This window comes from Schistocerca cancellata, chromosome 4, assembly GCF_023864275.1.
Source record: "Schistocerca cancellata isolate TAMUIC-IGC-003103 chromosome 4, iqSchCanc2.1, whole genome shotgun sequence".
NCBI classification, from domain to species: Eukaryota; Metazoa; Arthropoda; class Insecta; order Orthoptera; family Acrididae; genus Schistocerca; species Schistocerca cancellata.
Genome location: NC_064629.1, coordinates 538,721,667 through 538,745,963, shown reverse-complemented (window position 1 = coordinate 538,745,963; position 24,297 = coordinate 538,721,667). Strand labels below are relative to the sequence as shown.

Genomic DNA, 24,297 nt, shown 5'->3' with positions numbered 1-24,297 from the left:
AAAAAATTCTGTACTGGCAACACTTCCACAATTATGGACATTTATAGACGCAGTATGGCTCAATATTTCTGCAAAGAATTTCCAATTACTTGTTGAGTCCATACATGTAAAAATGCTTCACTACACATGGAAAAAGTGGGTCCGGCATGATATTAGGAGATATTCCACAACTTTTGGCACATCAGTGTATACTGATACTGCTATTTTTTCCACAGGTTTTTCAATAGATTCAGTAACTGTGTGTCTGCAGGAGAAATTATTCACATGTTGTAGACGATGCCTAGAATAACAACATTTTTTAACACTCTGCAATGCAGTGTGCAAAAACATTCATTTTTGAAACAACATGTAGGCTATGACTAAGTCACATCTCTGTTAATACTAGTGCAGCGAGGTTTGCTGGAGAGCTTCTGTGAGATGTGGAAAGTAAGATAAATGTACTTACAGATTTGATACTCTGATATCTCAGTTGGTAAAAGCATTGATGGAACAGGCAAAGTTCTGATATTTAATTCCATTTTGGTGTACAATTTAGATCTATCAGGTGGATCCAGAAAGAGTTTACTAAATACATCTTAGTTTCTAAACCAGAAGGGTTGCTTAGTTGAAAATGCTATATATACAATGACCCAAGAAATATTACAGTCTTAAAAAATAAATATCATCAGCTGGTATTCTGCATACTGTCAAAGGCATTAGATTGTGATGCACTTTTAGAAAGGCATAGGGTTTATGGAAATAAACAACTATTCTGAATCACATTCAACAAAGAGAATAAAAAGCATGTTTGACTTTTTATTTTAGGGCACCATGATTATCAGTACACTTAAAAATACTTTATGAGATGCAGTTGATTACAAATTATATAATGTAGGCAATTCAAAACTAGGTAAAATCCCATTTACTTTCTTACATTCTTTCTCACATTAACACTCATAGTCACTCACAAGTTGGCACAGTCTGTACCTTAAGGTGTGAAATGAATATAGGGACAAGAAATACACAAAACATCATGAGCGGAAATTGCAATTGGTTGATCACTTACATAATACCTGGATGAGCCAGTCATCCTATGCATGCACTTAACTCTCTTACCTAAAAGTTTTAGATAGATAGTCAATCTCCTATTTAACATTTTAGACAGGTCAGACACAATGCAAAATCTTAAAACATGAATCATACTCATTGCATCATCACAAAAAACTGTGGGCAGCTCTGCTAATAAATTGGCTCCTGCTCTCCTTTTATGATATAAAATAAAATCAGTTGGAATATGGTGAACTGATTCATCATAAACTAGTATTTTTTTATGTCTGAGGAGGAAGCTATACGTCAGGGAGTCACATCCTCTTCAAAGACATTTTAAGCAGACTTCATCACATTTAATTTGCTAGAAGTTTGACTGCTGATATCTTATTGCTGCTTTTGTTGATCACACTGATGATAATTGTTGCATAAAAGGCCAAAGAAATTGGAATGGACTAGAGCTTGAATGCTTGTTTGGACCACATACAGCCTTTGTCAAGCAGATACTGGTGGCTCTCCTGCTTATATGTAAAAGATTGGTATATGGCTTGTCCTGTATGACCCTGTAGCCAACCTGGTGCCCTCATGATGTACTGAATCCAGTATTCTTAAGTGTGGTAGTCATGTTGACCCACAGACCTTGCAAACACAGGCTAAACAAAAGCACATAAAACTTTTTATTAAAATTGGTGCAAGCAGGATTGCCTGTCCCCAAGTGCTTCCCAATCACACACTTCGTGATGTCAAGTGCTTTGAGGGCTTGTGTTTTTAAATTCCTTAGACATGGAAAACAAATCAGTTTCTTATAAAATAAAAGCCCAGTATCCTTACTCAATCCTTAAAACACTGTCCCTAGGTCTTAGATCAAGTGAGAGAGATCAGTAGCAGAGAATGACTGAGTTGTTGAACTACAATGTGCTATTTTCCCTGTATTGATGAGGCAAATGTTTTCTGAACTGGGGAGATTCTCTACCTCTTGAGCTCTTGTACAGATAGAGTTACAGTATCAATGGACACTACATGCACTGATATGTCCCAAAAGGAGGAATAGTGGTGAGAAGTGGTTGATAGACCACAAGAATGCACTATACAGTAGTTCCCAAACAGGGAAGTAAATGAAACACACTGTTATCTCAAATGACACAACATATACTGTGACAACATTACTGACACTCCCCTCTTTGCCCTTTCACACTTGTCTATGTAGGTGATAGTTCCATAGTATAGGGGTAGCAGAAGCTTTAAAATTTTTCTGTTGAAGACATTTGTCTCTCTCTCGCACCTTAGTGAAGAGTTCAAGGCCTTTGGAGGTTGAGTAGAGGGGTCTTGGTAGTTCCTTTAAACTACTGACAATGTACATTTCTAAAGTTTCATCATATACAATGGCTGCTTATTTAGTCTTTGATGCTTTAGTCTCTTCTCTAAAACCATTTTATTTGCTCTTCGGTGTAGTTTTTCCATTCTGGGCAGAGGTAGGGGAAGATCTGACACTGAAAGTGAGGTATCCACACCTAAACACTGATCAGACAGCAACCACAGCACACCCGCATCTAGCAGGTGCCCTAGCATCATGCCTCCTGTGCAGATGTCAGCAAGCCAGGTCAAGGATAACAGTTCTTGGTACCAAGCCAGCACAACAACAAAGACAAGGTGGCTTATTACTGTTGGGGACCCAGATTTCCACCACACCAGGCACTATTCTTTCCATCTGGCAGTATTCTGATCGATGACATGAGGCACAGCCAGCACAAAGCTGGTTTCCTCCATAAGTCGTGTGCCAATAATAGTCCATGCTATATACCTCTGCCTCAGCAGTACTTAGGTGGGTGAACGGCCTCCAAGAGACCAGTCATAATGCAGAGTTATATTGTGCCGACTGCTCCACGGCTCCTCATTTGGAGTAACTCCTGATCAGTGCCAATGCTACCAAACCTGGATAGACTTTACATCAAGGCACACACTGACTTGTAGACCCAGGCTTTGTATTATGCAGCAGTGTACTAGGATTTCATCACACACCTTCCACCACAATTATTTTAGACAAATAAATAGTTTTTAATGCAAATAAATATTTTGAAAATTTTTGCTATAATTCCACAATAACCTGCTTTTCAGTTATAAGCACATAACATTCACATTATTTTTTATAAATATACTAGGTCTTTCAGTTTATTTCATTTCTGTTTCATGTTACATAAATAAGGAAGAAACTGTTTTAATAATATACTAACAAAATGTCAGTTTGGTTTTCAGAAAGGCTTTTCAACAGAAAATGCTATATACGCTTTCACTGATCAAATATTAAATGCTCTGAATAACCGGACATCACCCATTGGTATTTTTTGTGATCTCTCAAAGGCCTTTGATTGTGTAAATCATGGAATTCTTTTAGATAAGCTAAATCATTACGGTTTGAGGAGGGCAGTGCACAAATGGTTTAATTCATACTTAACTGGAAGAATGCAGAAAGTTGAAACAAGTGGTTCATGTAATGTTAAAACAACAGCTGATTCCTCAAACTGGGGGGCTATCAAGTATGGGGTCCCACAGGGTTTGGTCTTAGGTCCTTTACAGTTCTTGACATACATTAATGACTTACCATTCCACATTGATGAATATGCAAAGTTAGTTCTTTTTGATGATGATACAAGTATAGTAATAACATCCAAAAACCAAGAACTAAGTGATGTAATTGTAAATGATGTTTTTCAAAAAATTATTAAGTGGTTCTCAGCAAACGGACTCTCTATAAATTGTGATAAACACAGTATATACAGTTCTGTACAGTAAATGGCACAACTCCAGTAATAAATATAGACTTTGAACAGAAGTCTGTAGCTAAGGTAGAATTTTCAAAATTTTTAGGTGTGTCCATTGATGAGAGGTTAAACTGGAAGCAACACATTGATGGTCTGCTGAAACGTCTGAGTTCAGCTATGTATGCTATTAGGGTTATTGCAAATTTTGGTGATAAGAATCTCAGTAAATTAGCTTACTATGCCTACTTTCATTCACTGCTTTCATATGACATCATATTCTGGGGTAATTCATCATTGAGTAGAAAAGTATTCATTGCTCAAAAACGTGTAATCAGAATAATTGCTGGAGCCCACCTGCGGTCATCCTGCAGACATCTATTTAAGGATCTAGGGATCCTCACAGTAACCTCACAGTATATATATTCACTTATGAAATTTGTTGTTAATAATCCAACCCAGTTCAAAAGTAATAGCAGTGTGCATAGCTATAACACCAGGAGAAAGGATGATCTTCACTATGCAGGGTTAAATCTGACTTTGGCACAGAAAGGGGTACATTATGCTGCCACAAAAGTCTTTGGTCACCTACCAAACAGCATCAAAAGCCTGACAGATAGCCAACCAACATTTAAAAATAAATTAAAAGAATTTCTAGATGACAACTAATTCTACTCATTGGCTGAATTTTTAGATATTAATTAATGAAGGGAGAAAAAAAAACCAACTTAAACATTAGTGTCATGCAATATTTTGTGTAATGTAATACCTTGTACAGACATCTTTTATTAACCTGACACGTTCCACATCATTACGAAGTGTCGTATTCATGATCTATGGAACAAGTATTAATCTAATCTAATCTATAAACATCTGCTGCCCTAAATGCAGAGTTTATGGTATTCCAATCTGCATATCAGCTTGCTGCTGTGTGTTTATCATCTTATCAGCTGCTGAACAGCACTCTCAAGTTACACAACATCTGTAGGGCAAAAAACATATTCTTTCAATTTCACAGCTGATGAAACCATCATCCTTTGGTTACCTGGCTTGCAGCAGGTTTATACTTCATAGAATAATTTTTTTTTTTTTTTTTTTGGGGGGGGGGGGGCAGGGGGGAGGTGGGAGGGACCTCTAATTAGCGATGCAGTTCCAGGTTCTCCTGCAGCACCTGATACATTTTCGGTTTAATGTGGATATTGATGTAGGACATTTTGTTAAATGACATGCCTCTGTCTAAGGTAAATAATCTAATGTCAAGAAAGTTACTCTCCATATATTCAAACCATCACATTTTAATGTTAAGAAAAATTACCTTCAGAAGTTTTATTAGTGAAATCTACAACAAATTCATTTCTACATCTACATCCATACTCTGCAAGCCACACGACGGTGTGTGGCGGAGGGTACCTTGAGTACCTCTATCGGTTCTCCCTTCTATTCCAGTCTCATATTGTTCGTGGAAAGAAAGATTGTCTGTATGCCTCTGTGTGGGCTCTAATCTCTCTGATCTTATCCTCATGGTCTCTTCGCCAGATTTACGTAGGAGGGAGCAATATACTGCTTGACTCCTCGGTGAAGGTATGTTCTCGAAATTTCAACAAAAGCACGTACCAAGCTACTGAGCGTCTCTCTTGCAGAGTCTTCCACTGCGGTTTATCTATTATCTCCGTAACGCTTTTGCGATTGCTAAATGATCCTGTAACAAAGCGTGCTGCTCTCTGTTGGATCTTCTCCATCTCATCGGTCAACCCTATCTGGTACGGATTCCACACCGGTGAGCAGTATTCAGGCAGTGGGCGAAAAAGTGTACTGTAACCTACTTCCTTTGTTTTCAGACTTCATTTCCTTAGGATTATTCCAATGAATCTCAGTCTGGCATCTGCTTTACCGATGATTAATTTTATATGGTCATTCCATTTTAAATCACCCCTAATGCCCAATCCCAGATAATTTATGGAATTAACTGCTTCCAGTTGCTGACTTGCTATATTGTAGCTAAATGATAAAGGATCTTTCTTTCTATGCATTCACAGCACATTACACTTGTCTACATTGAGATTCAATTGTCATCCCCTGCACCATACGTCAATTCGTTGCAGATCCTCCTGCATTTCAGTACAATTTTCCATTGTTACAACCTCTCGATATACCACAGCATCATCCGCAAAAAGCCTCAGTGAACTTCCGATGTTATCTACAAGGTCATTTATATATATTGTGAATAGAAACAGTCCTATGACACTCTCCTGTGGCACACCTGAAATCACTTTTACTTTGGAAGACTTCTCTCCATTGAGAATGACATGCTGTGTTCTGTTATCTAGGAACTCTTCAATCCAATCACACAATTGCTCTGATAGTCCATATGCTCTTACTTTGTTCATTAAACAACTGTGAGGAACTGTATCAAATGCCTTGCGGATGTCAAGAAACACGGCATCTACCTGGGAACTCATGTCTATGGCCCTCCGAGTCTTGTGGACGAATACCGCGAGCTGGGTTTCATACAATCGTCTTTTTTGAAACCCATGCTGATTCCTACAGAGTAGATTTCTAGTCTCCAGAAAAGTCATTATACTCGAATATAATACATGTTCCAAAATTCTACAACTGATCGACGTTACAGATATAGATCTACAGTTCTGCACATCTGTCTGACTTTCCTTCTTGAAAACGGGGATGACCTGTGCCCTTATCCAATCTTTTGGAACGCTATGCTCTTCTAGAGACCTACAGTACATTGCTGCAAGAAGGGGTCCAAGTTCCTTCGCATACTCTGTGTATCTGTGTAACGAACTGGTATCCCAACAGGTCCAGCGGCCTTTCCTTTTTTGAGTGATTTTAATTGTTTCTCTATCCCTCTGTCATCTATTTCGATTTCTACCATTTTGTCATCTGTGTGACAATCTAGAGAAGGAACTAAAGTGTAGTCTTCCTCTGTGAAACGGCTTTGGAAAACGACATTTAGTATCTCGGTCTTTAGTCTGTCATCCTCTGTTTCAGTACCATTTTGGTCAAGAGTGTCTGGACATTTTGTTCTGATCCACCTACCACTTTGACATAAGACCAAAATTTATTAGGATTTTCTGCCAAATCAGTACATAGAACTTTACTTTTGAATTCACTGAACACCTCTCGCATAGCCCTCCTCACACTACATTTCACTTTGCGTAAATTTTTGTTTGTCTGCAAGGCTTTGATATGTTTATGTTTGCTGTGAAGTTCCCTTTGCTTCCGCAGCTGTTTTCTAACTCTTTTGTTGTACCACGGTGGCTCTTTTCCATCTCTTACGATCTTGGTTGGCACATACCCATCTAATGGATATTGTACGATGGTTTTGAACTTTGTCCACTGATCCTCAATACTAACTGCACTTGAGATAAAACTTTTGTGTTGAGCCATCAAGTACTCTGAAATCTGCTTTTTGTCACTTTTGCTAAACAGAAAAATCTTCCTACCTTTTTTAATATTTCTATTTACGGCTGAAATCATTGATGCAGTAACTGCTTTATGATCACTGATTCCCTGTTCTGCGTTAACTGTTTCAAATAGTTCGGGTCTGTTAGTTGATGTGTCAAAATGAGAAAATCTGTGTTATGTCAGACGAAACTTCGGACTCTAGTGGCAGTGAAGTTCAAAATGTCATTGTTGGGGTATTAAAAAAAAGTAATGAAGTGATTTCAAAGAAGTGTTTTCCACTAACTAGCCAAGAAATGACTGAAGTGAACCATGAGAAAGTTGAAAGATTATTTAATTAAGCAATGCAAATTTTTAACCATGTAGTATGAAGTTCAACAATGTTTTTCTGTTAATAACAGATACTGCAACATGATATGAGGCAGAACCAGCATGTGACATCTGTGATATGGAAGACAAATAGTCAATTTCAATTTATTGGGAGAATTTTAGGAAAGAGTGGTTCACTTGTAAAGGATATAGCATATAGGTTGCTGGTGCGACCTATTCTTGAGCACTGCTTGTGTGTTTGGGATCCATACAAGGTCGGACTGAAGGAAGACATTGAAGCAATTCAGAGGCAGGCTTCTAGATTTGTTACCAGTAGGTCTGAACAACACGTAAGTTTTATGGAGTTTCTTCGGGATCTCAAATGGGAATCCCTGGAGGGAAGGCAATGTTCTTTTCGAAAAACACTATTGAGAAAATTTAGGAATCAGCATTTGAAGCTGAATGCCAAACAATTCTACTGCCACCAACATAAACTGCGCATAAGGAGCATGAAGATATGATATGAGAAATTAGGGCTCATATAGAGGCATACAGAGAGTTGTTTTTTCCTCACACTAATTGCAAGTGGAATAGGACAGGAAATGAAAGTAGTGGTACAGGGTACCCTCCACCACACACCATACAGTGGCTTGCAGATAGCTATGTAGATGTACAAAGAAGGCAGGTTTTGTTGTTGGTTATTCTAAAATTATCCACATTACATGGATTGCACAGACTATGTAAGTAAACTAGAGCAGTATGTCCCAGTGAGGATAAATTTGTACCTAACGGGATATGATTGTTCGTTAAGTTGCCAAGAATGATTCACGTATGTAAGACTAAAAATCCCAATGTGCCATTGCCACCCACCCCAGTAACAATGCAATGGGGATCTTGGCTTATTGTAGTCCAGTGTTATGAAGAAAATTTTGCCTCGGTAGTCAACGTACTGGACAATGATGATGTAACTTTGGTTGGAATCCTTCAGTAAATGTTAAGTGACACAGTGTTAAGAAAATAACATTGCATACACATCCACAAACTTGTCTTTCCTTAGCAGCACCATTGACAAACTTGAAAAGGAGGGGGGGGGGGGGGGGGGAGGGGGAGACGACCTTCTTTCAGGAACAGTTCAGGATGTTCATGATACTGAACAAAAACTTAACAGTCTTTGTTGATTTGCAGTACAGATGTTAAAAATTAATTCCATTATGTGTTTGAAAACAATAGTGGGTTTCAAACTAAGTGCAAAATTTTTAAATATGTTAGATGGTCATTTCAAGGATGATATCGCTGTGAGTGTGAGAGATATGACCTATAAATTTACCAGACTGACAACTTGTGATGCGGAGGCAGTGTTTCAGGATAATAACCAATCATTTGTGATGGTGAACTTGAGGATGAATCTCACTGTGTATTGTAGTTGTTCAGCACTATCAGTGAAGTGTAGCATAAATTGCATTCGTGAGTACTGCAGATTGTTCATGTCCACATAAATAAACTGAATTATAATTCAGTATTTTTACTTTGTTGTCACATATTTTGAGTATTTTAGAACATAAAAAATAATTTCCCCATCTTTAGTGCTTAAAAATCTGAGCCCAAGTTATCTTTTCGTGTAACTCACATCAGAGCTGTATTGTCGTGAAGGCGTTTTTTATTTGCAAAACAAATACTTTGCTATTATTCCTGTGTGCAACTACATCACTCACACATGCAGATACTATATATCAGACCAATCACTGCAGGTGAGTTCTTTATTTTTCGGGGTATTGGTGTCCCATTGTAAGCCTTTCAAGTCTTTGTAACTAGTTCTCTGGCACTTAGAGAAATGTGCAGTTTGGCTGTGCAGTAACAACTGTCAGTGGGATTTACTGCTCATGTCTGTGTTGATACACTAACATTGGACTTTATGAAGGCTGATGCAAATGAGGTAAGAAATGATGGAGACTGTATGGCTTTAAATTATTTCTTTACTTCAGTGCATGGCATACATCTTACAACCTTGACTTTTTGTACTTTATTTTCTTCTGTGAAGATGGGACTCATTATTAGAGTGTGAATGTTTGTTTTAGCAGTTAACACAGACTGGTGAAGATGTGCATCCTATACTTGGTTCAGGAGCTTCTTGACCACAGTTCCACCAACTTGCATGATCTTTACAAGCAACTATGAAATGATCAAATCTCTGCAACTTGAAACATTGCAATGGATTTGGCATATAAAGATTCACAGTAAAAGAAAAAAAAAGGAAAAAAGAAGAAAGGAAAAGAAAAGGAGAAGAAAAGCTTTAATGTAATATGGTATGACTGGCATACTGAATTCAAAATGAGACCACGTGATTTCTCAAGGGTGCCATTCACTTTCTTTAGTGTGTTCCAAATGCTTGTAACACCTTTGTCTACTTATTATTTTGGTAACTTGACAAAATCTTTGTTTATTAGTCCCTTATATTTCACCACCCCATTCCTGGAATTTAAGTATTTTATGCAGTCCACATACAATGAGATATTTACTAAGTTTCTTAAATTTTAGGTTTCTTACTTGCTGAAAATTGGCATTTTATATCAACATTGTATGATTTAGGAGTCTCTTAACTGATTTCAGGCCACTTATAATACCATCTAGATACTTTTGTATATAAAATAGGGACATGTTTTCAAAGGTATTCTCTTTCCTTTTAACAATAATGGAAAACATTATGACACAACTGTATCCTGTTATGATAACTGTTCCTTATAATCATATGTGTGTGTTCAGTAGGGTCATCCTCAGAACACCTCTTGTTGAGATGGGCGAGAGTGCTGACCAGTAGTTCACCAGTTTGTATGGGCATGTTGTTCTTAAAATTGGTACGCACCATAGATGTCTCATGAGCAGAAGGCAATTGAAAGTCCACCCAGCTAAATACCTGCTTGCCTGGGAAGCCTTATACTAAGGGTAGTCATGAAGCTATATAATTAATTTTTTATTTGTATGTATGTATGTATGTACACTCCTGGAAATTGAAATAAGAACACCGTGAATTCATTGTCCCAGGAAGGGGAAACTTTATTGACACATTCCTGGGGTCAGATACATCACATGATCATACTGACAGAACCACAGGCACATAGACACAGGCAACAGAGCATGCACAATGTCGGCACTAGTACAGTGTATATCCACCTTTTGCAGCAATGAAGACTGCTATTCTCCCATGGAGACGATCGTAGAGATGCTGGATGTAGTCCTGTGGAACGGCTTGCCATGCCATTTCCACCTGGCGCCTCAGTTGGACCAGCGTTCGTGTTGGACGTGCAGACCGCGTGAGACGACGCTTCATCCAGTCCCAAACATGCTCAATGGGGGACAGATCCGGAGATCTTGCTGGCCAGGATAGTTGACTTACACCTTCAAGAGCACGTTGGGTGGCACGGGATACATGCGGACGTGCATTGTCCTGTTGGAACAGCAAGTTCCCTTGCCGGTCTAGGAATGGTAGAACGATGGGTTCGATGACGGTTTGGATGTACCGTGCACTATTCAGTGTCCCCTCGACGATCACCAGTGGTGTACGGCCAGTGTAGGAGATCGCTCCCCACACCATGATGCCAGGTGTTGGCCCTGTGTGCCTCGGTCGTATGCAGTCCTGATTGTGGCGCTCACCTGCACGGCGCCAAACACGCATACGACCATCATTGGCACCAAGGCAGAATCGACTCTCATCGCTGAAGACGACACGTCTCCATTCGTCCCTCCATTCACGCCTGTCGCGACACCACTGGAGGCGGGTTGCACGATGTTGGGGCGTGAGCGGAAGACGGCCTAACGGTGTGCGGGACCGTAGCCCAGCTTCATGGAGACGGTTGCGAATGGTCCTCGCCGATACCCCAGGAGCAACAGTGTCCCTAATTTGCTGGGAAGTGGCGGTGCGGTCCCCTACGGCACTGCGTAGGATCCTACGGTCTTGGCGTGCATCCGTGCGTCGCTGCGGTCCGGTACCAGGTCGACGGGCACGTGCACCTTCCGCCGACCACTGGCGACAACATCGATGTACTGTGGAGACCTCACGCCCCACGTGTTGAGCAATTCGGCGGTACGTCCACCCGGCCTCCCGCATGCCCACTATACGCCCTCGCTCAAAGTCCGTCAACTGCACATACGGTTCACGTCCACGCTGTCGCGGCATGCTACCAGTGTTAAAGACTGCGATGGAGCTCCGTATGCACGGCAAACTGGCTGACACTGACGGCGGCGGTGCACAAATGCTGCGCAGCTAGCGCCATTCGACGGCCAACACTGCGGTTCCTGGTGTGTCCGCTGTGCCGTGCGTGTGATCATTGCTTGTACAGCCCTCTCGCAGTGTCCGGAGCAAGTATGGTGGGTCTGACGCACCGGTGTCAATGTGTTCTTTTTTCCATTTCCAGGAGTGTATGTATGTATGTGTCTGCAGACCTCATATACATTAAAATATCAGCACCACAGTACCATAGCATGCTGCTGCAGGGGTCTAAACAAAATGCCACTGCCACTGAGTAAGTGGAGATGAGCTGGCTCATTTTGTTTTTGCTCCTCTAGGGCCATGTTATGGTACGGTGGTGTGGGATTTCAGTGTGTACCATAACTGCAGATATGTCTCTGCATAGTTTATTCATGACTTGCAAATGGTCATTTGTATTATATCCAATTCAAAAGATTTGTTACAGTTATGGGGAATTATCTTCCACAGCTGACACTGTATAAATAATTTTGTTGGTTCCCTTCGTGCAGTGTTATTCATAAGTAACTACGTTGTTTCAAAAGATGACTGCAGAACAACTACAAAAAGTAGACACATCTCAATGGCTAAAACATCTCCTCCAGTTTTTAACTCACTGTAAGTGATGTGGAAAATATCAAAATGATAGTCGAACTCTGGCATAAATGTTCCAAAATATCATGGTCAAGGTCTGTAACCAAACTAATTATGCTTCCTTGCAATTCTTGCAGATAAGTGACAATGGACACAGGAACACATGATCTTATACTTAACCCCATAAGTTAATGGGGTAAGGTGAGGTGACTGTGGAAGCCACCGAAGAAGAGAAGTCACGATGGGATAATCGTCCAATTCAATGTTAAAGCAGTTCACCATTGAGGCATTGACAAATGAAAGTTTGTTGGAGCACCATCTTGTTGCAAAATAAACTCACCATTGGCTTGCTGTAATTGTGGCATAAGCCACTGCTGCAGCATGTCCAGATCTGCGAAACCAGTCAAAGTTTTCTTGAGGGAATAGAGAGACAATATCTATAAACTTTCAGAGAGAGCATACCACAAAATTTTAGGTAAAACTTTAGGTAGATCATGTATGTGTTGCACAATCCTGTGTAGACATTCTGTGCCACAAGCATGCACATAATGACAATCCAACGGAAAACTATCTTCTGTGAAAAACCATCTTCCTCCACTCACTATTGCAAGTCCATGGAAAAGTCAGAATTTGCTGTTCAGCTGTGGTACAAAATAGAAAAATTTTGTGGAAATAAAAGAAATTCTAATGTACCTTCATTACATTCCTGTAGCAGATTCACCTAATGTTTTTATTTTATTTGTTACAAATGTTGCACGTAATTGCGTTACTTTAATTTTTCAATTTTACTGCAATTTGGGGCACTTCAACACATTATCTGCATTTTACAAATTTAATTGACATAAATTACTTCCCCAAGATGGATACCAGAACAAATTCCAGCACAAAATGTAATATCTTCCCAATGTGGGGCTAACAAACACAAAAGTGAATCATGGATTTTTAGACTGAAATCCTTTAAAAAAAAACTGAGAGTTGCCCAACGGGCAATGGGAGATGTATGATGGAAATTAGTATGCGAGACAGAAAATAAATAAATGTATTAAGAAACAAATTGCAGAAGAAGGTGTAATTATAACTAAAATGAATATGTGGGCATCAAATATAGCTAGGCAAATGGATGTTAGATGGATCAAAGGAATTTGTTTCCAGATTGCAAGATATAAGAAAATACAGACATTATGGACTAATGAAAGGTCAGATGCCACTCGTGAGCAATATGGATGCCCATAACCAAATCCCAAAATGCAAGGAAATGTTCAGAAGAGGCCTTTACCCAGTGGAGGATGTTAAATGGCTGCTGCTGCTGATGATGATGATGATGAAAATAATGATACACACCAAGGATGATGTAGGAAGTCTACAATCATATTAACAATAAAAGCAAAGAGGTTACATCAGAATATATGGCAAACACACACAAATCTACTGAGAGTGAGGTAGTTGAAGGAATATTTGTCCCAGGATGCATGAAGGTAAAATGAAATTTTAAAGAATCATAAATTATGAAGGTTAATCTTGCAATGTCTCATCAACAGTAACATCAGTGTAGATAGAGCACAAGCTCAGATAGGACATGAGATGAGAATAAAATCAAGCAGAACTTTGTTTAGGAAATACTCTGGTATTTACCTCAAGTGATCTAAGGAAACTGCATAAAACCTAAATCAATAAGAGAGAGATAGGATTTAACTCTTAGTTCTTCAAAACATGAGTCATGTATTTTAAGCACTTCACTACCACAATAAAAAAATGTTAAGCTAAAATATGTAGGTGGGAAACACCTATTAAGTAAACAGAAAATGGCACATACAAGGAATGAGTACATAAAAAGTATATTGTTAATGATGGAGAAGAGCTGTCTTGAAGAGTGGTAGAGGAGGAGGAGGAGGAGGACATTGATGCACAAGAGATACATTGATAGTGACACAATAAAGCAGCCAGAATTCTGATGAGTATTGAATGGTATGAGTTCAAACATGGTAATAAGAGTTTCTGATATATTTTTTGGGTACAAACTAGGAAGTTATTTAATCTAGTGTTACAAATTTATGAAACTGAAGACCTACCATCAAATTTACAAGAAAACATGATCATCATGGTTCCAAAGGAGAAACAAACACACAAATGTGGAGATATCAAAGAAATAGTGTGACGATACACACAGGCTGCAAACTAAACAATATACAGAAGAACAGAAAACTGATGAGATACTGGACAAAGATTAATGTGACTTCAGTTCAGCTTTAGGTACCAGAAAAATTATTCTTACTTTGTGCTTAGCAATGGAAGAAATAATAAAGAAAAATCTGGAGACTGTCAGAACATTTGTCAACCTAGTAAAACCCACCAGTACTATGAGTGGAATACGATGTTCAGAATGTTATAAAGATAAATACAGAAACAGACAAGTAATCTACAGTAGCTAAAAAAAGCAAGTGAGAGTAATAAATGTGGAAGATCAAGGAAGTGAAGACCATATTAAGACAAAGAGTTAGGTAGAGCCGGATGTTATTGTCACTGGTGTTTAATTTGTACATCCAGTCAGTAATGAAGAGAATGAATAATAATAATAATAATAATAATAATAATAAAGGAAGTCACACTTGATCAAGGTCCGCGTCACTTTCCATTTTTAACCAGACCTAAGGTCTGAGAAAGGAAAGAAGATAATAATAATAATAATAATAATAATAATAATAATAATAATAAAAAATAAATAAATAAATAAAAGACAAATAGAGGTGTAAAGGAAACAAAAACAGATGTCTAAAAGTAACAGATGTCACTGTCTTTCTGGTTTAGAAGTCCAGTAGAATCTCATTGACAATACAGACAACACACATAGTGCGCATAATGAGTTAAGGATAAACAAAACAAAATCAACTGAAAGTAGTAGAAAGGAGAATAGAAACTTGCTTAAAATTGGGAAATACACAGTGGTAAAATAATTGAAAAGTCTCTTATCAGGGAAACAAGATTACTTATGGTGGCAAAATCAAGGATACCATCATACATAGATGGGGACAAGTGAAGAATGTCTTCTTCTATAAAAAAAGAAAAAAAATCAGTACTGCAATCAAACAGTGATGTATGTGAGGGGGAGAAATATCTGAAACTGTACATCTGGAACAAAGCACTGAAGTACAGCTGATTGAAAATTCAGAGAGGTAATTGGAATGTGGGGTTACAGGTATATATTACAAATTAAGGTGTCATATAAAATATGAAATGGAAAAGTAATACACATAACAGAAGTAGACAGAAATTTATGGAACCTCATACAATGAGAAGGAGCAGATTAATGGTCCATTTGCTATGGCATAAAGAAATAGTTATGTTGGAGGATATTGGGTGTTGTAGGTGGAGAGGGAGGAAGGGAGGGAGGGAAAGAGGGAGACCACTTGGCTGCAAGTGCAACAGTTAACAGCCAGATACCCAGTATCTATGTGTGTGTGTGTGTGTGTGTGTGTGTGTGTGTAACCGGGGGGGGGGGGGGGGGGGAGAGAAAGAGAGAGAGAGAGAGAGGGGGGGGGGGGCACTTTGCCATTTGTCCAACAGTTAACAGCCTGATACATGGTATCTCCATCAGCTCCCTAATGCCCTTAAAGATCTCCTGAATACCTTAATCCAGTCATTAGTCACTATAGTGGTGTACAAAATTAAAATATATGCCTATTGGTATCAAATTGCAAAGTGTTTCCATCATTTTTTAAATGTCAGGTTAATCTGTGGTCTGAATGTATTCACAACAACAAAAAAAAAGAGCAAATGAGCAACTGGAAAGCAAGCATCTTTGGACAGCTGCCCATTATGAACGACATGCTACTAATTAATACTACATATGGATTTGTGTAAAAAGCATTAAACTGAACTGTACTTTGTACATGAATCTGTTAAGTGTGAATGGCACAGCAGACCCATTACATGTCTTGAAATTCACTTGAGACTTCAAACATTTTTCATAAGATTTAATCACCTTGACATATACCATAAGCCTTCTTTGACAACTTCAATAATTAAAATCTGTTCTAAAAAACACACCTGGATTCCTGCTGTGGCTTTGATAGTATTATTATAATGAACAGACAAACATAAAGGAATGGATCTGTGGCTTCAGTTTAATGACAGATACATATTGATTTTTTAAATACTGCTTTTTTATTGAACAAAAGTGACAACTTGTGCGAGGGCTAAACTGAAAGTAATGAGTAACACTTTTTAATATTTTTGATCTTTAATTTTTTTTTTTTTTTGTGAACTAAGATCATCATCTTAATCTACATACAGTACTCTCTGTCACTTTTCAACACAGTCTTCATTTCTTTGCACTCATTTTCCCCATTGTTCTACAAGTTTGAAAATACACTTACAACAGAACTCCATTCCAGTTTCCTGAAGACACTGATGTGCTGCTTGACTACACTGTCTCATAATGTTGGCTTCACATCTGTTCCTTAACAAAGAACCAAAAAGATGGTAGTCACACAGTGCCAAGTGGATTGTAGGGGGGATACGGAAGAGTTTCCCACGCAAATGTCCTGACTTTATCCACAATGACACAGGCACTGTGAGGAAGGATGTCATTCGGTTGCAAGATTATCTTCTCCTTTCCAGGGCATCTATCATGCAGTGCATAACAGAACTTCAAAATGGTCTGGATACTGTGGACACCAAGGTTCAGGAGAAACAATCAGAAAACAATCAAGTGCATCTCAGAAGAAAGTGCCCATACCTTTCCCAGCAGACAGCATTGTCTTTGCTTTCGTCTTCAATGGCAAATCCGAGTGGTGTCATTCCATACTCTGACATTTTGAATCAGGTTTGTAAAGATGGAACCAGCTTTCGTGACCTGTCACAATCTCATCAAAAAATCATCACCTTCATTTTGAAATCTCTGACATTTGTGGTCTTTGGTCAATAAACGAAGGCCCCAATGAGCACAAACTTTTTCATAGAATAAGCTTTGAATCATTTCACTGCACTGTAGCATGTCCAACTGCAAGCTTTGCAGTGATTTCATTAACTGTGGCATGACCATCTTCTCTAATGAGCTCATCAACTCTTTCCAGTTACTTCATTTACTGTGACGTGCCTGTCTTCTTCAATGAACTTAACAACTCTTCCCTTACTACAATCTGTGAAGGCAGTTCAAGGATGACTACTATATGGCTTATCTTGGATATTCATGGTTTCATCTTTGAAATGTTTCATTCAACTCCTAACACTGGTGGTGCCAAGAAGACATCTCCACAGGCACACTGTTGTCTGGGGTGAATTTCGGCAGCACATTTTCCCTATTTAACAAGGAATTCAATGACAGCTTGCTGTCGAAACATGCCATTTTAGAAGTACTGCCTGTGGTCATGTGACAGACACTAAATATTGTAATATGGCAACATGTGATGTACAGTCTGTAGATTGGGATCCTGCAGTCAATTTTGTTACATTGTTGGACTTGGAATTTCACCAAGTGGTTGCTCATGACTTTCAGTATGGCCTTCATATCCATATTCAACAAATAGCACATGCACTGACTCATTTCTGCAGCAAATTGCATATCAAAATAAATTTACATATGCAGGCTACTACTTCCACAATCATGCAGTTATCTGCTAAGGACAATCTATAATCTAACATTTGTCAAATTTGCCAATATCATGCAATGTTGTAGCACACTTGTACTGACTAACATCACTATTAAACTGTTCTAGTGCTACACCATTGGAAATTTATTTGGAATATAGTAATTAAGCAAATAACAAGAATTTTGTAACACATCAAAAGTAAAGTCATCTCTATTATTAACAGAGAACAAGATATATAACAAACTTGAACTTATCAATGTACAGAGATATGACTTCCTGAAAAGCTGTGATATGGTAAATGTGTGATCCATGAAAACATAATAAAACACTTTGAAACACTTCATGTTTGAATCAATATTTTGCACATGTAAGTCGCAAAGCAAGCTGCATTTTCATATTCTTGTTTCCTGCAACAGAAGATACTTCCGAAGACTGCATTCCAGCTGTCTTCAAGAAAGGTAAAACAACTTCATTAATTCCACAGAACACTGAACTCCAAATGTTCAGGTATCAAGACCAAGAGCTGCATCTGAAAATTGCAAGTGTCACACAGTATTAGTGACAGTTTACAGAGGACACTACCAGTTTTATATTTTTCTGTTTCTTTTTTTCTTTAATGTGTGTTACTTATTGTATAACTATGTACAAGCTGAGCATGTTAGTTGGTAACAAAACCAAGCTACACAAGATATTTTTACAATATACGCACTTATTGGTCATACTTCCTGAACAAGATTTACAGGTTTATATAAAAAAGTTTGTGATAACTGCAACACCAAGAATGAAACATGCAATTTGTATGAACAGAATGTGTACACCACCTGTCCAAAAAGTTCAGTGATTTTATTCCTGACAGTGCTGAGCAGTTCACGACGTGCAACTGTAGTGTGTCAATGTTATTGTGTGACAAATTGCAATGGGGCGACATCTCTAAATCAGGTGTTCAAGATACCCCCAGAACATTTTAAAGAAGAGAAATGTGTGTGCAAAGTTTGTTCCACACACACTGATTCCTGAGTAAAAACGATGATGCGTGAACACCTGCGGTGACTTGACTGAAATGCAAAATGTGGACAACTCTTTTATAGAAAAAATCATCAAGGATGATGAGACTCGGTATTTTCAATACAAACCTACCACAAAATGATTGAAGTGCAGAAATTCACATGAAGGGTCAATTCTTTGATGACTTAAATGACATTCAAGGAAATATGACACCTTAGTGAAATAACATCTCAAAGGACTTTTCTGACAGTTTTACACAGTTATATGAACACTGCGCATTCTACACAACCAGTGGAGAATATGTGGAACAACTGAAGCATCAAAACCACAACCTTAATGTTTCTCTAGTTTTTTATTATTCCAGTCACAAAGCTTTTTGGACTGACAGGGTATATGTCTACATAGAAATATTTATAATTACAGAATTGTACAAAATCTCAGACTCTGAGAAGTCAGTATAGTGTAAAATCCCACATGATTAAATCAGTGCCTCTAAACATCATGAGACCGAGCGAGGTGGCACAGTGGTTAGCACACTGGACTCACATTCGGGAGGACGACAGTTCAATCCCATCTCCGGCCATCCTGATTTAGGTTTTCCGTGATTTCCCTAAATTGCTTCAGGCAAATGCCGGGATGGATCCTTTGAAAGGGCACGGCCAATTTCCTTCCCCATCCTTCCCTAACCTGAGCTTGCGCTCCGTCTCTAATGACCTCGTCGACGGAACATGAAACACTGATCTCCTCCTCCTCCTCCTCTAAACATCATGACATAAAATCGTAATAGATGGCCTGAGTACGTTCCAAGGAAATCTCCTCTCTGCAGGATGTATGCAAGTCCACAAAGTAAGTCGTAGTTGGATGCTGGTGGCAAAGAAGTTGCTGTCATATGCTTCATACATTGTCTGATCAACAGTATCTGGACACCTATTAGTGGACACTAATTGGAGTGTGTCCACGCTCTGCCATTGTGCTTCTGAAGTTTCATCGGGAAGTAGTTTTGTTTTCAACACCATTTCTTTTTTCATTCTCACATGCATTATTCACACAACGAACAAAAACATGGGTTAACACTGTAAAATTATCCAGATATATTTACAAATAGAATGGATTAAATATTTAGTGTTATTCTACTTTTTTTCACAGCCACACGACACTAAGCAAACATGCAATGAAGGAACATGCAAATGGTGTACAGCTTTCTGATTGCTGAGCTACTCTCCCTTTAAGTCATCAGTCTTCACAGAGAACTCTTTTATGTCATTAAATACTTTTTGACACTGTTATGGTAGTTTGTAATATGGCAGGTATAGTAAATTCCTACTTTCCCATATGCTCCAGTTGTTGGTCAGGAGAAATGCTGAAACTAGATAACTATGCAAAGCATTAGGTGACCACTACTACTGACTATATCCACAACTTATTTTGACAGAATATGAAGTTACTGCGTATGAGTTATCTGAAAGAACCTAATTCTCTCTTTCAACACACTACCATCTCATTAACGAACATAAATTTGTTTTTCTAATATGTATTAAACCTTTGTTTATAATTATAATCTATCATCTTATTCTGTCTGAAATAGAGTTGTAAAACTGTAATTGACTATGAAAAGTAAGTAAAGATTATGATAGTTTTCCTCGTACCCCTGGTCAGTTAAGACTTAAACCACATTACCAGCACTTTCAGTGTATTGCATACCTATCGGGTGTTATCTCATTTCGATCCCTTTGATTGTGTATGCAATCAGTGTCTTACTAGACTCCCCCAGGGACTGGAAGCATTGAACTGTCTAGAAACTGAGTGAGGTTATATAGAGGGCTGGATAACCTATGGGACATTTTTGTTATACATAGTTATCCTCTTGTCTGTTTCTTGAAAATAAACACTATTTACAGCAGAATTCAAAATGCCAGTGTTTAATTCAGGTTTTATTGAAAAATTGTTGAATTGTTACATGAAACAGAGGGATGTTACATATAAAGAGAGAAACCAAATTTATCACGGAGTGCAATAAAATGCAGTTCCCTCAAAAATCATATCAGACATTGCTTCAATACTTTGTTGAGCTTATGCAAAACATGTTTCTGTTATTCACAAACAACTTACACACTTATCAATAACAGGAGACTCTTGCCTTTGATAAAGAACATTTTGCTGAGTACAAAATAACAACATTAATTATCTAGATTTTTTTATCTACCAGTGCTACCAATACTACCTGTAATTCTACAAGCTACTACATCATTTATCTAGTGCACCAAAATCATCAAGCTGTAGTTTGAACATTTATACAACACAGAGTAACCATTAACTTGATTAAATGGTGCTTTGTTCATCTTGAAGTGTCCCTCATGAAATCATTTTCAGAATGAATGGTAAGCTGATGTCCTACAGTTGTATACAGTTTGTACCTGTGAATTCATATATACACAAATATAAATCATAAACAGTACTCACCATCAAATGAATATGCAGTAATATCAAACCAGTGGAATAACATGGCCAGCAATCTACCAAGAATCTCAACAGGTTTTGTTTCATTTGGTGTGCAAAGTCCCACTAAAAGCCATACACCATAACGCCCAAGTAATTGCCTCTCTTCAACTGGTATGTTGTCTGCTACATTCAGAACATTTAACAATGTTGCCTTTGTGTGGATATCTGAAGTTTCTCTGTTCACTTCAACACTTAAGGGTTTTGCTTCTTTCAACAAACTGGAGGAAAAAAAGTGAAGGGTAATACATTTCTGAAATTAAGAATCCAAAAATAAAATTTGTACTCAAAGACAAATTTCACACATTTTAAGCTATAATTCACTTGAACAAAGATTTCATTTGGCTTAAAATAAAAATAGCTCATAGACCTAAACTGGAGATTGGTCCCCCAGCAGCTTCTGTGCAGGAATAAAACGAAGGAAGATTATGATTTTACATCTCACTGATGATAGGATTATTAGAGGCAATGTCAGGTAGGACAAGACATGGGAAAACAAATCAGCAGAGTCCTATTTCAAACGAAGAGGTGATGAAAACCACGAGAAAATCTAAATGAGAGTGGTTGGATGGGAAACCAAGTTACTACCAAATGCTAGTGTGCTGTGATAATCACTGAGCAACTTTACTAATTTTCTGTGTTGGAACATCATTAGGTAGTTCTATATAATCCTAGGTTTCTCCAGATGAAGGAAGTTTTAATAAAAATTGTGTATGTTTGAATGAACCCTAGGGGAAAACACTCAAACATTTTTGTGACATCCCTGTAGTCTTATTTAGTTTTATCTATGAATTCACCTATGTGGATAGATGGTTCAAATGGCTCTGAGCACTAGTTCCCCTAGAACTTAGAACTACTTAAACCTAACTAACCTAAGGACATCACACACATCCATGCCTGAGGCAGGATTAGAACCCGCGACCGTAGCGGTCGCGCGGTTCCAGACTGTAGCGCCTTTAACCGCTTGGCCACCCCGGCCGGCTATGTGGATAGAAAATCATAAAAAGTACTCACCATCAAATGCATATGCAGTACTGTAAAATCAGTGAAATAACATAGTCAGTATTATGCCTCAAATTTCAGCATGTTTTGTTTCATCTGATATGTCAATTTCTATTAAAAACCATACAACTTACTACATGATACCACTAAACTACTGCCTGTACAGCTCTATATATTGCTGCTCCAGTCTGCCTGTGTTACCACATGGCTAGAAAAACATGGATAAGTGTTTTGACTGGACTATGGGAGCACAATGGTAATCATCAAGGTGTTTTTTAGATGACAATTTGATCTACATTGAGAAACATCAGTGAATAGGGTGGAACCTGCTGCTATGGTGCGGAGCCATCTCAAAGTGCCTAATGGAAGATGAGATATGTCACTGTGTCATGCTCCTTCAGTTAAAATGCCTGGAATCATTACCTAATCGGAGAACTATGCAAGGGAAGTCAATCTGTACACTGGTTACCACTGACAGCCAAGATGATGAAAGTTTCCACCCATCTGTGTGGTTCAGGTTAACCAGTTGTTTAACTACTACAACTACCTAATGCACTATGAATGTTGTCACATAATGTGCTACTTACAAAACCACTACATTTCTTAATGCCACAAAAATGGGAAACACTGAGTCAGGTATTTTTCCACACCATAATTACACAGTATCACTGTTAGAACTGGACTACATAGCATCTGTTAACACTTTCCTCTTTATTGAAATAATTACCAAACTATGTACTGGCCACTGGAAGAATATTCAGTGGCTACTTAGGCTAGTTCAGGGAGACTGACTCAGTGCTCCGGAAAGACCAGTCCAGAAACTTCAGAAGGAGTAACCTTCAGACCAGGAAGAGACAATTATACCAGGAGGAAGATAGGTGCTTTGCAGGAATGGCACAGATTCCAGTATATCTACAGTGACAATGGCTTAGTAGATGTGCTAACATCACTTGTCAATAATTGTGACATCAGTAATCACATACACCTGGCTCATCAGCAAATGAATGTAGCAATTAAAACTTCCCTCATCAACCAGCTTTCTCATTTTCTGTTGGGCTACTGTATCTTATCTGGAAAAAAGCTCATCTACATATCCTGGGAATACAATGGTATCTTGCTGACAGATGATATTTAATCTCTCACACCACAATCTTTGTGTGTGACTGCATCAAACAAGAATGGTGTAAAACATGAGAGCGTTATTAGTGCTAGCATAAGATAATTATAGTTTCTGATAGTTCAGCCCAAAGTCAAACTAGATAAACAGGCCAAGCAGAAAAATGTGAGTGGTGCAGCAAGATCACCAAAGGACCACATGCCAATAGTCTTGAGACACCAGACATAGCAGAACATTTGGCATCTGGAAGACTGCCTTACATTCAGTTTAGTAACAGAATGCTGCAAACCTAAGCTGTTGAAAAAGCACTGAGAAAAAAATTGTGGTAAGCCACTGCGTAAATTTCAGAGAGACTGTGTAATTGATGAGCATGAGTCATGGAGTACATCAAATGATTTCTTCAAAAATTGTGATTTGGCAAAACAGAAAAACAATGAATTTGATCACTGTGTACTCTTGAAATTAATTAAAACAAGAATTGTAGGAGTGGAGATACTTGTGAGGGATTTAATCAGAAGCCAAATTCACATTATAAACCTTATACTAAAGTCGTGATAGATGTTGGAGCATAAACTATTATGTCTGTCATATGTTCAGCACCATCTAACAACATAACAAGGAAATCTCTCAGTGCACAGTGAAGGTGTCAAGGTGCAATATGCAACACCAGTTTCAGGAATATATCTGCAGACTTATAGAAACAAGCAAGCTTACTGGCAACATAAACTTAATCACACACTATTT

General features: G+C 38.3%; 1 protein-coding gene across 1 annotated transcript in view; it reads right to left on the bottom strand.

The window, feature by feature from the left end:
- The window catches only part of LOC126183377 (protein unc-79 homolog), an 852,060-nt gene that overhangs the window by 759,215 nt on the left and 68,548 nt on the right, over window positions 1–24,297 (bottom strand). Inside the window, 1 exon segment of the mRNA XM_049925310.1 lies at window positions 21,399–21,655. Coding sequence (XP_049781267.1) covers window positions 21,399–21,655 — 257 coding nt within the window.